The 15,452-nt window shown below is 41.8% G+C and overlaps 1 protein-coding gene across 1 annotated transcript; it reads right to left on the bottom strand.

The window, feature by feature from the left end:
- Positions 1 to 7,563: 7,563 nt before the first annotated feature.
- Positions 7,564 to 14,725, bottom strand: si:ch211-214j24.15 (GTPase IMAP family member 8). Its single transcript, XM_034894441.1, has 7 exons — positions 14,695 to 14,725; positions 14,625 to 14,651; positions 14,393 to 14,476; positions 12,613 to 13,299; positions 10,446 to 11,156; positions 9,659 to 10,273; positions 7,564 to 8,344 (listed from the first exon to the last, which is right to left on the bottom strand). The coding sequence occupies exons 1-7, from the start codon at positions 14,723 to 14,725 to the stop codon at positions 7,608 to 7,610; spliced, it is 2,892 nt and encodes a 963-aa protein (XP_034750332.1). The 3' UTR covers positions 7,564 to 7,607.
- Positions 14,726 to 15,452: the final 727 nt, after the last annotated feature.

Here is a 15,452-nt window from a genome sequence, read left to right as displayed (position 1 = left end):
CTTCAGCACCTGGAATATCATGTAGAAGGAAACAGGAGAGAAATAGAGATGGTTGTCAAAAGGTGAGCTGTCGATTGAGAGCAACCCGAGAATGAGTATCGACAGCAGGGCACAGAAAGGGAATGGTATGGTATGGAATAGAATCACAGATAACCTGATCCTCTTCCTCTACCATCCTCCAAGCATCCTTAACTCTTCCCAATCTTCCTGAGCTCTGGACTTCCACAAACAGCTCAATACTCTCAAATAATATTGAGTAATCAAGGCTTAAATTCAAATGCTTGATCACGTTTTGTAAATCCATGCGTGAGTTTCGGCATTTCCTCATCTTGATTGGAATGCAAAATGTTAAGTTATTAGGTGCATTTGTCCGTCATGTTGGTCAGGTGTGTAGTCGTGTTCTGTTTCTGTCCCATCATGCTGTTCGTCTCATTGGCAGTGATCAAAGGCTGTAACTTTTTTGGGGGCGGTCACGTTGACTCAACCAGCGTACATGCTGACTGCTAATGTACTGGAAATCCTCAACACAGACACAAAAAACATTGTGTGTGTGCGTGCGTGTGTGTGTTTGTGTATGTATGAGGCCATGTATTGTATTTATTGCTTTAACTACAATTCACTGCTCCAAAGATAAAAGCTGTTTTCATTCTTGGTTTTCTTTCTTGATCGTGTTTTTCCCATTATCTTGTTTTCCAGGAAGCGCCATCACATATCTCTGTTTACCCAACATGCATCCCATCCCATTAACCTCCTCACATCCCTTTATGCTGTTGTCATTCAAGCCACAGAGGCTCAGGCTTCTCCACTCAGCCATACGTTGTCTTCGTCAGTATCCTATACTAGCAACAGAGGATTGAAGTCAGCCACCCAAATATAATGTCAAAAGATCGTATCAATGCCAGAATAAATTCACGGATCCTGCCATGTATTAAAAAAAAAACACTATAATGTTAATGTGACACTGAAAATAAACTCATGCACATTCTAGTCACACTTTTGGGCTTGTAACCTGTTAAGACTCCTTGTTAAGGAACCATGTTTGGATGCAGTTCAACCGTAATTGTATTTCTGCTAGTGAGATTTATTTATTTATATACATTTAGAGGCATAAAGACAAAAAATATCTAGTATTTTACAAAAAATTTGCAAATTAAAACAATCCTTAAAATCCCCAGCGACGTTAGCTGCTGTGAGGCTGTACAGCCTGGTGCTATGGGACTGCCCATTTCTCTCAGGCTCCATTTTTCCAACCTCTTAATAACCTGAAAAAAAATCCTTTTGGTCCTACAGCCCACTTGTCCGACGTAACTTTGTTTAGAAAATATAAACCCTCTGCTCCGACATCCCATTGTTCCGACCACATAGGCTTTTGTGGATCACCTCCCATAACAGCGGTAGCGGGCAGGGGCAGAACTATTGCGGCCTCAAAACACTAGGAAAAGTCCCGACTCTGCTGATTGCCACTCCGCTAATGGGTTGGGGTTAGGCATTTGACCTCGAGGGGTTAAGGTTAGGATATACGATTGGTCAGGGGATAGACACTGTACAAATGGGGTTACGTTACCTCATGGGAGGTGGGCCACAAAAGTTTATATGGGAAGAATGGGATGCTGGAGGGTTTATTTTTTCCTAAACAAAGGGACGTCGGACTAGTGGGCTGCAGGACAAAAGGGATTTTTTTAGTAGATAGTGATAGTAGAGATACTAGAGATAGTGGACATGTTGTAAAACTAGATCTTTAGATTATGTATGATATATATCTTATTTAAGTGCTTTTGACATATCGCAGTAATAAAACGCTGTGAAAGCATTCTGCCTCGTTGGCCGGCATTGGTAACTAAATGTCTGAAGGTGAATATGACTTCAGGGTGAAACCACAAACCCAGTAAGCCTCCATTGATTTACAGGGGGCTCTCCTCTCATCCCTCCCTGGAATAGCTTTTGTAATAGCCACTTGTGAAGCAGATGGTGTCTAAATTTTTAACATACATTGGTTGCTTTTCCTCTTTTGTGGTCTCCAGTCCCGGGGTTAATGATTTAACGAGTGAGACCTTCTGAGAAACAGACACATATTCAAAATGGAGCTGGAATTTGGTCCACTGGTGTGCAGTTATTTCCCTTAATTGTTTCCTGAACTTTGCCCTTGAGGTTTTCCCTGACCCGGCATATCCTAATGGGGCTCAATGACAGACGTGGATTTGAGAAGATGGATCAGAGTGACTCCTGAGTGTGTGCATGTGTGTGTGGTTGATGCTGGACAAGTCCAGGTGCCAGCAAAAGCCAAATGTACCTCATTTACTTCTGACACACACTCCTCCATCACCTCTACATTTAAAGCCTGGACGTAGTCAGACTATTCCTGAACAATTCCAGCTAAATTGTTCCCACAGGCTGAACATGACGTTGTAATGGGTTCTCGATGAGGACAGACGCCTCCGCATTAATGTCTTGTGCTTCCTTAATTGATAACAGTTTGGAATCAGAGCTGAATACTTAACTTAGGTAACTAAAACAAGGACTTGACATTGACTTGGCTGCAGTGAGACTGATTCATTAAGACTTGATTTACATCCATTCTTTGGTCTATCTATTCTCCATCACAAGGTGTCTTTCTCCATATAGCGCCACCCTTTTGTGTAGCATCACATCTTGCATTATAAGTGCTTTGACCCAAAGTTCTGCTGAATTAAATGAACAGAATATTACAAAGAAAAGCCAGCTGTTGTAGAGATGCAATAGATGGTACAAGAGTGGATTACAACAAACTCTTTTGGACAGACTGGTTGTATTCACGAAAAAGGGACGGTAAAAAATCAAAAAAGAGAGCTTTGATTGTTGATTTTGGAAGTTAAAATGGATATTGGACAAAGCTTCCTAATCAAACATCAAAAAGATGTAGTGGGTGATCTGACAAGCACTCCGTTTGAAGGATGCTTACGACTTATAACTTGACGTGCTTGAGACTTTACTCTTACACTTATAAATAAAGAATGACAGCAACAGGTCACCTTTCTAATTTATCAAACGTTTACTCTGAAAGCACTTAATCTCAGCTGTGCCGAAAAACACTATTAGCACTGCTTTGAAATAAGAAAGCTTTAAATGCTCTTTCATTTTAACGGTCCACATTCAGAGACCTGAAAGATTTGCACATTATGTAATTTGCTTATGAATATGTGTGAATGTTGGACTTGTCCTCAAGGACTTCAATTAGAAGAGAGAACACCCCTCTGTAAAACAAGAGAGTTGACCAATTGCTTTGAGTTCCTTGAGATTTGACTTCAACTTGATTTAAATGAGACTTGATTAGGACATACCCCAAAAACACATAAACAAAACGCTCTGGTTGAAAGATGTTGTTGGTGTGAAATTGACACAACTGGAGCCTTAAGAGGAAGAAAAGCTTACTCTGAAAAGAATAATGCATCCATGACCGCACTCCATGTGGACTCACAGCTTTGACCTAAATGGTGTTTCAGCCTCAGTGATTGGGACTACACTTCCCAATAACATGCATCACCCAACCACGACCGGGCCTGATCGCCAGCTGTCTCTGTACAGTATCCTCTGTCAGTAGCACTGTGAGGTCGTGATGCCAAATGTCTTAATGGGCTGGAAAGGGTGGAAAGGTTCAGTCCTCCCGCTGAGGTGCATTGGTCGTACCCTGTCCCAGACATTACCCCCCAGGGGACGTCATCGTATCAGAGCATGAAGGGAAGTGGAGGATGGATGATTCCTTTACACCAGGTCTTAATCATCCTTTCTCCATCCATGTTCCTAGCTTCTGCTCCTTTCCCAGCCTGCTTTTCTTTTTCCACCTGGACAAATAGTAGGCAGTGAAACGTGATATAGGGCGGTGGGTGGGGGGTTGTGCCGTTCGCTGCTCTATCCCACTAATGGAGATGGATATGGGCTCGGAATTGTCTCCCGAACAGCCTCAATGACGGGGGGAGAGAGAGAGAGAGAGCAGCTCCATTTCTCCTGCGCTTCCTCCCGGGCTGCTGAACTCCTTTTTTGAGAAGGGGGGGTTGAGCTGAGCACTCAGGACTTGATTTGAGAGGAGGAGACAATAGAATGGCAGATAAAATAAGAGTGGGTTGAGAGAAAATGAGCGGCAGGAGAATGGAGTGGAGGAATGACATGTTGACAACGGAGGAAGATAGATGATAAGACAGCAGGTAGAGGGGATTAAAGGAGTAATGATATTCAAAGAGCTACAATGTAAAAGAGAGAAAGCCCCGAGAGGAAGACTGACAGAGATAAATAGACCATGATTACCTACAAATCACTCCTTATGCCTCCAGTAAGTCCTTTCTAGAAATGTTTTCGTCCCTTTCCTGTATTCCCACAGTTGACATTCCTCTTGTCTTTAATCACAGCAACAACATTTTTGGGAGATTTGGGCTGAACACCGGAGTTGTCTGTCAGAGGGAAACAACCCTGTTAATGAAGAGGCAGGAAAAGACCACTTCAATTCAGGATGACTCACTGTTTCAGTGAAGCCATTCACTTCACAGTCCCACCACTCCTGGCCCTGACTCCGCATCGACACACAACGAAAGCCGTATACAAGGATTTGACTCTTTTCCTCATTCTTGTCCTGGTTATCATCTATTCATAAATCCGCTGGCTTCTACTGACTGCACATGTACTGCACCACCCCCCAATCCAATTGGGCTACAGTGCTGTCAATCTGCCAATTTTGATTTCCATTGGATCAAAGTTCTGTCACTTGGCTGTCTGTAACCTCACTCTGTAGCTAAAACAAGTGACATGTCTCATTCTGTAGCTAAAACAGAGTCCTAAAAAACACTCAAAGTGAAAACAGGATCTGCACCAATGTGCGGTACAACAAAAATATTGCATATTTTGAAATGAAACCATGTAAACATATTCTGGTACAACCTCAAAATACAGTTATAAACCTGAAAATGAGCACAATGTGGGCAATTTCAAATGAAAACAAGGGAAATTAAAGCTGCAAGCAGCGTTGGACGGGCGTCGGGGTCAGTGGCGGATGCCACTCCTGGCGACCATGCACTCAGACATTACAAATTGTCACAAAAAAAAAGGGAACTCTCTGTTGAGTTTAATGATACCTCACACAATAGTTTGCTAGAAACAGGTCATTAGTTATTTAAGGGGCGTGGCTTAAACATATGAGACATGGCATATTGTCACCAATGAAAAGAGGACTCTATGCTGAGTTCAACAATGCCTCACACAAGACTCTACCTTAAAAGGCTCACCAGTTATGAAAGGGGGTGTGGCTTTAACATAGGGGCCGGACCAAAACATGCCCAATGATAGCTCAGGCCCTAATTAATAATGAATGTATTTAATGTGATGTTTTATTTAGCAGAATTACATTGTGTTGTTCTATCCAATTTTACCTATATTTCTAAGCAGATTTTCTAAGCTGTAGTTGGATAAAATGTCATGCCATCATGTTTTCTTTTATTGGCAAAAATGGGCATCTAAACAAAACTCAAACTGCAAAAATCCAAACTTCTAAAAAGCAGCGAGTCAAACGTTTAAAGCGTCACAATACAGGCAGATTGTACAGTGGCATCAGCTTACATGATATCTGGCTATTTAGATTTTCCAAGCGTTTATCTCTTACTGCCTAGTGCAACTTTAATAAAAGGGAGACATATTGATATTGTTTAGGATAAATAAACACATCAGATCTGAGCAGAGATACTTTATAGAAAATGTGTGCCTTTAGACTTCAGGTCCGCTCGCTGTTCACACATCAAGATCGGGAAACTACATCAAACAGCTTTAGCAAGTCTAAAATGTCCACCTGCCTCATGGTGTGACCACATGGTTTTATCCTGCCTTGATAGTAGAGGATGTTTACAGTGTTTACTCAGCCAGAGCCTTATTAGTCTCTGCAGTAGTGTGTGTCTCTGTGTGTGACTCACTTAAAAGCTCTTGATAAATTCAGGGGAAAAACCTTTTCGATTAAGCCGCAACAGATTCTCTGTTTTGTCAACAAAGAAAACGGTGGGTTGGATCGACATCCTGTTTTTAACCACTGTCAGAGTGGTTGGCTGCAAACTGGGAATGGCAAAGACACACACATGTGTGTGAACTATCCTGCGCAGATGAACAAGGTTCATTTCACCCATTCAAGGCTTAAATGTGCGTGCAGGAAGCTGGCACGCTGCGGGGAATCACATGATATGAAAAGTGATAATTTAACATTTGTATTTGATCTTGTTTCCTATCTACAATGTTACATTATATTGGCCAAATGTATTTGGACACACATGCTCCCAACATGGGGTCAAACGTTTACGCCCCTGCATTGTGACATTCACGACTTCCGTGAGACTTTAACCTCTGTGTAAACTATTTTTAAGTTCTTTAGCGTCAGTTACTTCCACAGACCCTGTGTTGCCATTTCTGACACCTAAAGGCCAACTATTATTTATTTATCACATACGAAAGGCTATTGCACCTTGTTCCGTGGTCTTTTAATAAATAATCTCTAACCTTTCATTCTTGCTGCTTTGCTCTGTGTGTGTGTCTGTGTGTGTCTGTGTGTGTGTGTGTGTGTGTGTGTGTGTAGTCTTTACCTTTTCAGGTCTTTGTGGTAGAGCGGAACCTGGAAGTTCCTCAACATCTTCCTGGGTCCATATTCCTCATGCATGTGTACTATCAATCTACCTAATAATGTCATTTTTTCCTCCATATTGTAATTTTACATACATTCTATTTATTTCTGTCTACTTGCAGAACATTGTCTGTATTGGAAGAGGGATTCCTCCTCTGTTACTCCTCTACACCTGAAGTTGTATTGCTCTTGTTGGGGAGTCTGAGCCTTAGAGGAAGACACAGGGTCTCATATGCTGTCCAGTTTTTACTTGACTGGTCTGTACAGAGCCCTGAGCCAACACCTGTAGGATGAACGGGAGCCGGGCTTTATCGCACCCTGCTCTTGTGGCTCAATGGGAGCTAATCCCCCAAATCTTGTAGCAAACCTGAAACCAGAAGACTGGAGACCGCAGATTAACGCACAGGGTTTTGGTATGACATGTTTAATAATCACATATGGGTGTAATGTAAAAGGGTCCACATACCACATAGTGTATGTCTCTTCATCCAGGCTGAAGACCTTCCTTTACGATATTGCCTTTGTTAAGTTATTTGCACTGCACTGAACTGTGAATATTATTCTTTTTTTCTTGTATTCAACCTATTTTTGATCATATGTTTTTAATTTTGTATTGATTGTTTTTAACTTTTATTCACTGTTCTTAATTTTGTATTAATGTGTACAGCTTTTTTATATAATTTTTAATAGTAATGTGTTTAGTGTTTTACGTAAAGCACTTTGTATTGGACTGCTGCTGAAAAGTGCTATACATAGAAAATTAGCCTTGCCTTGCCTAAACTTTAATGGTTGTCTTAACTGCTGCAGAACTGTGATGTTTCGGCGGCCACATGATAACCTACTCTTATACAACAGCTCCCCCCTGTGGACAAATAACAAACAAAGCAAAGAAACATAACAAAATTCCAGAAAATGTTTACCTCTTAGAAAAACACATATACATTAATTTTCACTGTATAAGAAAACAATACAGTCCATCTTCATATCAACATGTATTATTATCATCCAGTTTACGTTTTTCTCTGAGTTCCTGTATGGCCTTCCAGCTGTGCTCCAGTCTCATCTTCAGCACGGCCAGATCCCTCCTGATCTCCTCAAGCAGCTCCAGCTTTGACAGTTTCCTGTCGATGGATGAGAGCACTTCCTTCTGTCCGGCCTCCTCCTCGACGACAGCATCCGGCTCTGCGGGGGGAAACTCCGCTTCAGGTGCCTGAAACGACCCCATGGTTTGCTCCCAAATCATCTCAAAGTAGAAGTCAATGAAGGCTTCCAGCTCCTCCAGGCTGCTGTCGTCCCACTGGTCGATCAGCGCCTGCAGACCTCCGGTCTCAGGGAGCCTCCCGAGAGTCCGTTCTCTCAGTGCAGGATGGCAGAGGGAAGGCACACTGATGCCATTTTCCTCCGCAACCAGCACCCTGTGTTGTGTTTGAGGCAAAACCAGAAGCATTGTTGGATGTCTGGAGGAGAATAGACGGTGTTCACCGTTCAGTCTCAGGGGCAGATCATCAGCAGGGAAACAAACCGGCAGAGTTATAGGCCACCTCAGTGCTTCTCCACCAGAGAGCACTGAGGCCAAACAGGACATGAAGCTGTCTCTGTCCAGGATGTTGAGTCCAGTCCGTCCCCGTCTTCCTGTTGGTAGTGCCACTGGCTGACCACCGTTATCAGGGCCTCCTGAGCAGTTTGGGGATGTCTGAGTGGTGGGGTTGGCTGATTCAGTCACTGGAAAGGAAATGATAACAGAGCTTTAACGACCAATATAAATCATCTCATCTCTCTGTTACAGATATCGCTTCCACACTGTTTACACCATACACCAGTTTTAATTTGATCCCTCCCATTTTTTGTGCATAATTACATGCTATTTAAATAGTATTATAATTTAATAGCTACACATTTAAAAAAAAAAGATGTTTATTAATGCGCACTGCCGCTGTCAAGTTAAATTTAATAATACATAATTAGCTGATATTAGCTTTTTTCCAGATGTATCAGTGCAGTACATAGTAAATGTTCTTTTATATATTTTTTGCATTTCATTTGATTCATAATTATTCATTTACAGTCAAATTTGTTGTTACTGTCATTTTTGATAAAATAGCATCTTTTAATGTTTTATTGTGAAATAACTGACTCAATCCTTTTTCTTGTAAAGCTATTTAAATCCAAATTTGTGGGAGCTATATATTATAATATTATAAACGTACTACTTCTATCAAGTTATCCGTGAAACAATAAGTTTGTCTTTTTAGTTTCTGTCTCCCTATTGAGTTGTGTGAAGCTGATAGTCTTAATTAGAATTGTATCAACTCCTTTGACAATGGCTGGAATGTAACGCCGTTTGCAGCCAAATAGGGCTGCAAATTACTGGTAATTGTTTATTAATCTCTTGATTATTAAAAACATCACTCTGTTGTACCTACAAATATCTCAGATTATCTAAAACTGGCTTTAGATTTTTTTTCCTTACATCTCCTTATAAAAAGTAAAGTCTACCTGTGACCCATTGTCAATGCTTCTCTGTCGCTCCCTTCAGCGCCCTGCAGTGTAATTCTCCCTACATCCACCAGATATTACAGACGTACCCACTTGCCCCACATTACCTTTTTTTTGTCTATTTAAATTTACAATCTCAGATTGTAAATGTTGTGTATACCTTTCTGTTCCAGCCAACTAAACCTTATTCTGTTGTAGTTCCAGCTTTTGTCCCAACCGTTCCTGGCGTGCTCTCCTGTCAACCCCCCCCTTGGTTGTGTGAGTGTTGGGACTGCCTTCCTTTTGCCAACCCTGGAGCCTGTTCCTGACCTTAGTCTCAAGTAAATCCCCTTTATCCTTTTGAGTCCTACTCCCTTTGTTTCCAGAATTCAGCGGTCGTGACAAGATTAGTGAAATGTACAATTTCTCATTTTCTTATTTCTATCCTGTGGATTGTCTTGCAATCTCTTATTGGGGGTCCCTATCAGTTGGGTAGGGAGTGGGACTCCTGATATACGAACCACTGCTCTAAAAGAACCAAATTGCATCAGGTTTACTTACCGTCCCGGGCCAGCAGTCTGCAGCTCCTAAGCATCTCAACATCTTTTTTACTTTTCCACATGTGAGCACCTCTGTGAAGAATATCCAGCCTTTCTTTAACCAGCATCCCGTCTATCAGTTCGATGAGCTCGTAAACTTGAGCTCCATCGTCCCAGTGTTTATTGTCCAGGACGTGATATCTGTTTCCACACTTCTCAACCAGCCTCTGCAGCGCTGCTCCTTCACTCTCTATGCGCTGCTCGATGCTCGTGTCGCCCAGCCAATCGCCGAAGCTGAACAGGACCACAGCTCTGCTCCACATCCGGCCTCCTCCTGCCTCCAGCTGTTTCTCCATGGCCTCCATGTGTCTATTTCGGAATGAGGAGCTCATATTGACAACTAGGAGGATGGCACAGGATGCCTCGAGGAAGTCAGAGGTCACAGCGAAGCCGCCCGGCGTGTCCAGCGCTGCCACCGTCCTGCCGCTGATTTTGCCTCGTTTTTCCGAGAAGGAAGTAGTTGGAGTTCCTGTGTGGAAGCACTCTCTGCTGAGGATGGTGTCTCCACATGAGCTCTTGCCTGTTTTCCTGCCACCCACCAGCACTATTCTCAGTTCTGGAAGAGGGCTGAGCTTCTCTGTTGGAAAGAAGTTTCACATATCAAACAAACTCCTACTGATTGAATTGTGTCCAGAAATCTAATCAGAAAACAACATCGTTCTCAACAGCAACATTAAATAGTGTTTATTAAATGTGCAAGACAGGATCACGTTGACACTGTTCATCACTTTGAAATGTATTGAACGCACCCAGCTGAGACCTCGCCATCTGCCTTTGATTCTCCTTCCTCGCCACTCTCTCCTTGGCTCTTTCCTCCTCTCTTCTCATCTTCCCTTCCAGCTGTTCCATCACTTCCCTCTCTATTTCATAATGGTGGCCAGCGTTGCAGCCGGCCAACATTTCCTCAATCTTCCCAATCAGCTCTCTGACTTGAAATCCATCCCCTTTAGTTTTATTGTCCAGGACATGATACCGGTGGTTGCATCTTTCAACAAGCCAGCGCAGGGATTCTCCCTCGCTCTCGATGCACTGCTCCGTGGTCGTGCCTCCCAGCCAGTCCCCGAAGCTGAACAGCACGATGACACGACTCCAGATGTGGTCACTGATCAGCTGGAGGTGCTCCTGCGCTGCCCTCCTGTAGGTTTCGCTGAACGCTCTGTCCACACGGATCAACAGCAGGAAGACGTGAGGCCCGGGAGGACAGAGGGACAAACTGAGCACCAGCTGTCTCCGGTCGAAGACGGGACTCTCGTCACAGAAGTAGTTCATCCACCAGCCCGGTGTGTCCACCACCGTCACCTGTCTCCCAAACACCACTCCTGTTCCCACCATGCACTGGGCGGTTCTCCTCACTGGCTGGCTGCTCTCTCTGCTCAGGATTGTGTTTAGCGTGGAGGTTTTCCCAGAACCCTTTGCTCCCACCAACACAATCCGTATATTAGTAATGGGCCGCAAGCTATCTGAAAGAATGAAATGTTTTTTTAGACGTAGACAGTATTTAATCCAGTTCAGGTAACACTGATTTAATGATTTGCAGGAACAGAAACAGCTCGGTTACAGTAATAGTTCAACATTTAGCGGATACACCAGCAGTTGTACCAGTAGATGAGCATGAAGCTGGAGCCAGCAGCAAGTTAGCTTAGCATAAAGAGTTGGGGAAATAGTTACCCTGGCTATGTCTGAAGGTAAGTAATTAACTCAATAATTAACACACTATCTTATTATGGGTGGTGATGGTGCAGTGGATATGACACCTCCCTTTGGTGTGGGAGACCAGGGTTTAATTGTCACTGCGATACATCGATCAGTGCAGACAGTAATGTAATCAAGACGTGTAATTTAATTAAGGTTGTTTAATCTGTACAAAGCTGAAGTGTAAATTCATTAGTTTGTAACTCTGCAGACATTATGGTGCAGGCTTGTTTCTTAGCGCAGTGACTTCCTGGAGTATTTTTTCAAAATGTCTATAACTTTGAAAAAGTTCAAACGTTTTTTTGACTTTAAACGGTTCTTGGAAATCAAAAATGAAATGTGTATTAATCCGCAGCTGAAAATAGCCCCCCAACAAATGCAAATTTACTTCTGTTTAAGTAATGATGGCTAATACCCACAATGCCTGGCTGTTTTAGGAAATGAGTGAGGGTTCTTTTTTTAAATGAAGTATCTTTTTCTATCTGTTTTTTCAGCAGAAACCAACGATCTTGAAGCGGCCAAGCCACAAGCAGAGTAGGAAAGTATTAAGAGCTGGACAATGGCATTTTTGGTTTCAGTCTGTTCATGACATTTTTTGAAAATAACAAAAATATAGAATATCGCCTGCCTTATCCTTTAAACTTGATGTCTACACATCTGCAAACCAGTTACTGGGTTGTATCGGACACAGGGAGTAACTGTTAACAATCGACAAATTATCTGCAGCAACAAAAATAACTTTGGAATAAATTCAGCAATACTTTGGAATAACATTAACAGTAATACAAATTAAGGCTGACCCCGACCTGGAAGAGAAGATCTAAAGACAGTATCCTCAGCAGTGTGTTTGATTGATAGGAAGTTTCTGTAAAGAGCCATCTACAAACTACCAGAATCCCAATTCTGGAGATTTTCTCTTTAACAGCAAAAGCGAAACATTTCAAAGATCATGATTCACCGGGCTCAGCCCTATGTTTCCACATTTCTAAGATTTTATTTTCACTAAAAATTGGGCCCTATGTTCCCACATTGCTAAGATTTTTCTTAAACTTAGGCATAGGGACCCAAATTTGGAGAAAGGGGAATCAAATCTGATACAAATTCATGAAAAAATGTGGGAACATAGGGTCTAATTTAAAAAAAAAAAAATGTGGGAACTGTGGGGATATAGGGCTTAAATTTGAAAAAAACGTGGGAACATAGGCACCCTCCCGATTCACTCACCTCTCATGAGAGACCTGTGTTTCCTCATTCTCACAAACCTCTGCTGAGCCCTCTCCTCCACTCTCCTCTTCTCCTCTGCAGTCGCCTGTAAAACGTTTTCCTGCATTTCAAACACTCTGTTTCCATTTCCGGTGACAAGTTCCTGTATCTTCTCCAGCAGCTCGGTGACTTCAGTTCCACGGCTCGGGATAACACTGTGACACCTCTGACCGCACTTGTTACTGAGCCAGCAGAGGGCCTCCCCCCCCCTGCGTACGATCTCTTCAGCTCCTGTGTGTTCAGACCAGTCAGCAGAGATGAAGACAACCATGCAGTGGCTCCACACCCTCTCACCCAGCAGCGTCACGTGCTCCTCCACAGCCCTCCGACGCTTCTCGGAGAAGCCCGAGCTCGCCTTAATTGTGATTAGAAATACATGTGGGCCCGGTGAGCACAGAGACACACTGCTTACAATCTCCCTCTTCACCAGCTTGGATGTGTCCTGAGAGCTGGAATCGCACCACCAGCCGGGAGTGTCCACCACCGTGATCCACCGTCCCGCCACCACGCCCAGCCTCCGGGAGCACGAGGTCCTCTCTTTGGTCCCAAACTCCTCCTTGCCCAGGATGAAGTTCCCTACAGAGCTCTTCCCAGAGTTTCTGCCACCAAGAAGGATAATCTTTAACTGTGATGCACACCAGCCATCCCCTGACAAAAAAGAATGAAGGAGCACACGGAAAGGGTTAACAGCAAAGCTATAGTGACTAAAAACAAATGTATTGCTGATAGAGGAAGATACCAAATGCATTCAGACCACAAGCAAACACATGCAACTGTGAGTCATTTCATCCATTAGTCACTTCACGGAAACTGAGGCAGCAACAACTATGATAGTGCAACTCGTGATTGTTTGATTACTTTTCTAAAGCAAGAATTCAGTGGCTTTAAATTTGAATGTTTGATGATTTCCTTTCTTTTTTATGATAGTTTATTAAACATTTTGAGTTGAATATACTTGACAGAAAAATAGGGAGCAACAATTTTGATAATTCATGGAGTGTTTTATTTTAAGCAAAGTGACAAAATATTTACGTGTTTAAACTTCTATAATGTGTATACATGCTAGTTTTCTTTCTTTTTTATTGAGTTTTTTGGGGTTTGGATATTAGTTATAGGCTGCAACCTGATAGAATGAATTGTTTTTTTATACTTCTATTTAATCCATTTTCAGGTAGCACTGATTTAATGATTTGCAGGTACAGAAACCGCTCAGTTACAGTTATAGTTCAACATTTAGTGAATACACTTTGTGTCATAATCAAACAGAAGATTCATATTATAACTTGACAAAGCCAGACAAAATAATACATGACATGCCATTTTATAGACCCTTTTGTTAAACAAATAATTAAAAAATGAAGTGGCTGTTAAATTGATGATAAGAAATAATCATAAATAAAAAAGCCCCCAAATGACATAGTTGATTCGGTTTGGTCTTATAAATATTAGAAACTAAACAAATAAAATAACCTTAAATCCTTCATTTATATATCATATCATTGACATATGATTGTTACACAAAAGCAGTAGATTATAGGCTAGTCAATCAAATAAAATACACCAAAAAATAATGTAAGCGTATGGTAAATCACTCAAAAATCAACAGGTTATAGATGATAAGAGATTTAAGATATGACACTGATATTGGTTACAAAACTATTACAACACAGGAAGAAAAATAAAGACAAAGATCATCGTGGGTGTAATGCGGTTTTATGAGGAATCAAGAATGAAAACTTACAGGCAGACAGCTCGCTGGTTGCCATCTCATGTCTCAGTCTGAAGCATCTTAAACAAGTACACTTCAAAACAAGCGTCCGTTTTTCTGTGTTCTTTGTAAAAAAAAATTAGACCAAGCTTCTTTCTGAAGGAGCAGTATATTGGCAGAAGTTTGTGTTTTATGTGTTTATGAGTCTGAAGGTTGGTTGTAATGAGTAATCCGACACATATGCAGTGGACAGTAACGACCACACCTCTCAGCCGCAGGTCGACAGTCCACTCTGAGGAGAAACATAAAGACTGTGTTCAGCATTTAGTGTTTACCAAACACAGACACATAGTGAAGACAGTTCATCCACCTAACATTACAGGGTCATCACGTGAATTTACCATCACAGGACGTTGGCTATATATCATATGGAAAACAATTATAAAAACACACTAAACTATCAAAAGAGGATTTTTAATATGAGCAGGATTTTACAACGTTGGTAGGCCCTTACTTCCTTTTCTATTTTAAACTTCTAATCCACTACAATACAGAATTATTAGCCTATAGGGACTATACAATAATTATTTTACCCTCTGTCCATGTATTTTAAGCTGGTAAGCTTATAGGAAGTTTCTGTAAAGAGCCGTCTTCAAACCACCAGAATCCCAATTCTGGAGATTTAAGCTTGGTAACCCTGTATCTCCAAAGTTTACCTTGGAACAGCTACACTAACTTAACAGTAAGCATAGTTATAATCTTCATTTCAAAGCTCTGTATCTGAATGATGCTAATATTCCATAATATGTAATTAGAGTCATGGTTCTCTGTTGTAATGTTATAGTGCCTTGTGTGTGTTACCCTGTTTTTTTTGGTGGTACTCTGATTAAACACAGCTCTATTAATGGATATGCACCCTGTAAGAACAAAATGAACTAAACTAATACTAGTAGACTAATAGATTTTGACAGTGACCCATCTCACATTACAGACAGCAGAATTGGCCACGGGAGGTTAATGGTGCATTCACGTGCTCCTCGGAGGGTTGTTCTTCCGACTGTGGTGTGTTACTGAGCTTTAGGCTTACACTGGG

This window comes from Etheostoma cragini, chromosome 15, assembly GCF_013103735.1.
Source record: "Etheostoma cragini isolate CJK2018 chromosome 15, CSU_Ecrag_1.0, whole genome shotgun sequence".
NCBI classification, from domain to species: Eukaryota; Metazoa; Chordata; class Actinopteri; order Perciformes; family Percidae; genus Etheostoma; species Etheostoma cragini.
The sequence above is the reverse complement of the archived record's forward strand: the minus strand, read 5'-3'. Positions and strand labels throughout refer to the sequence as shown.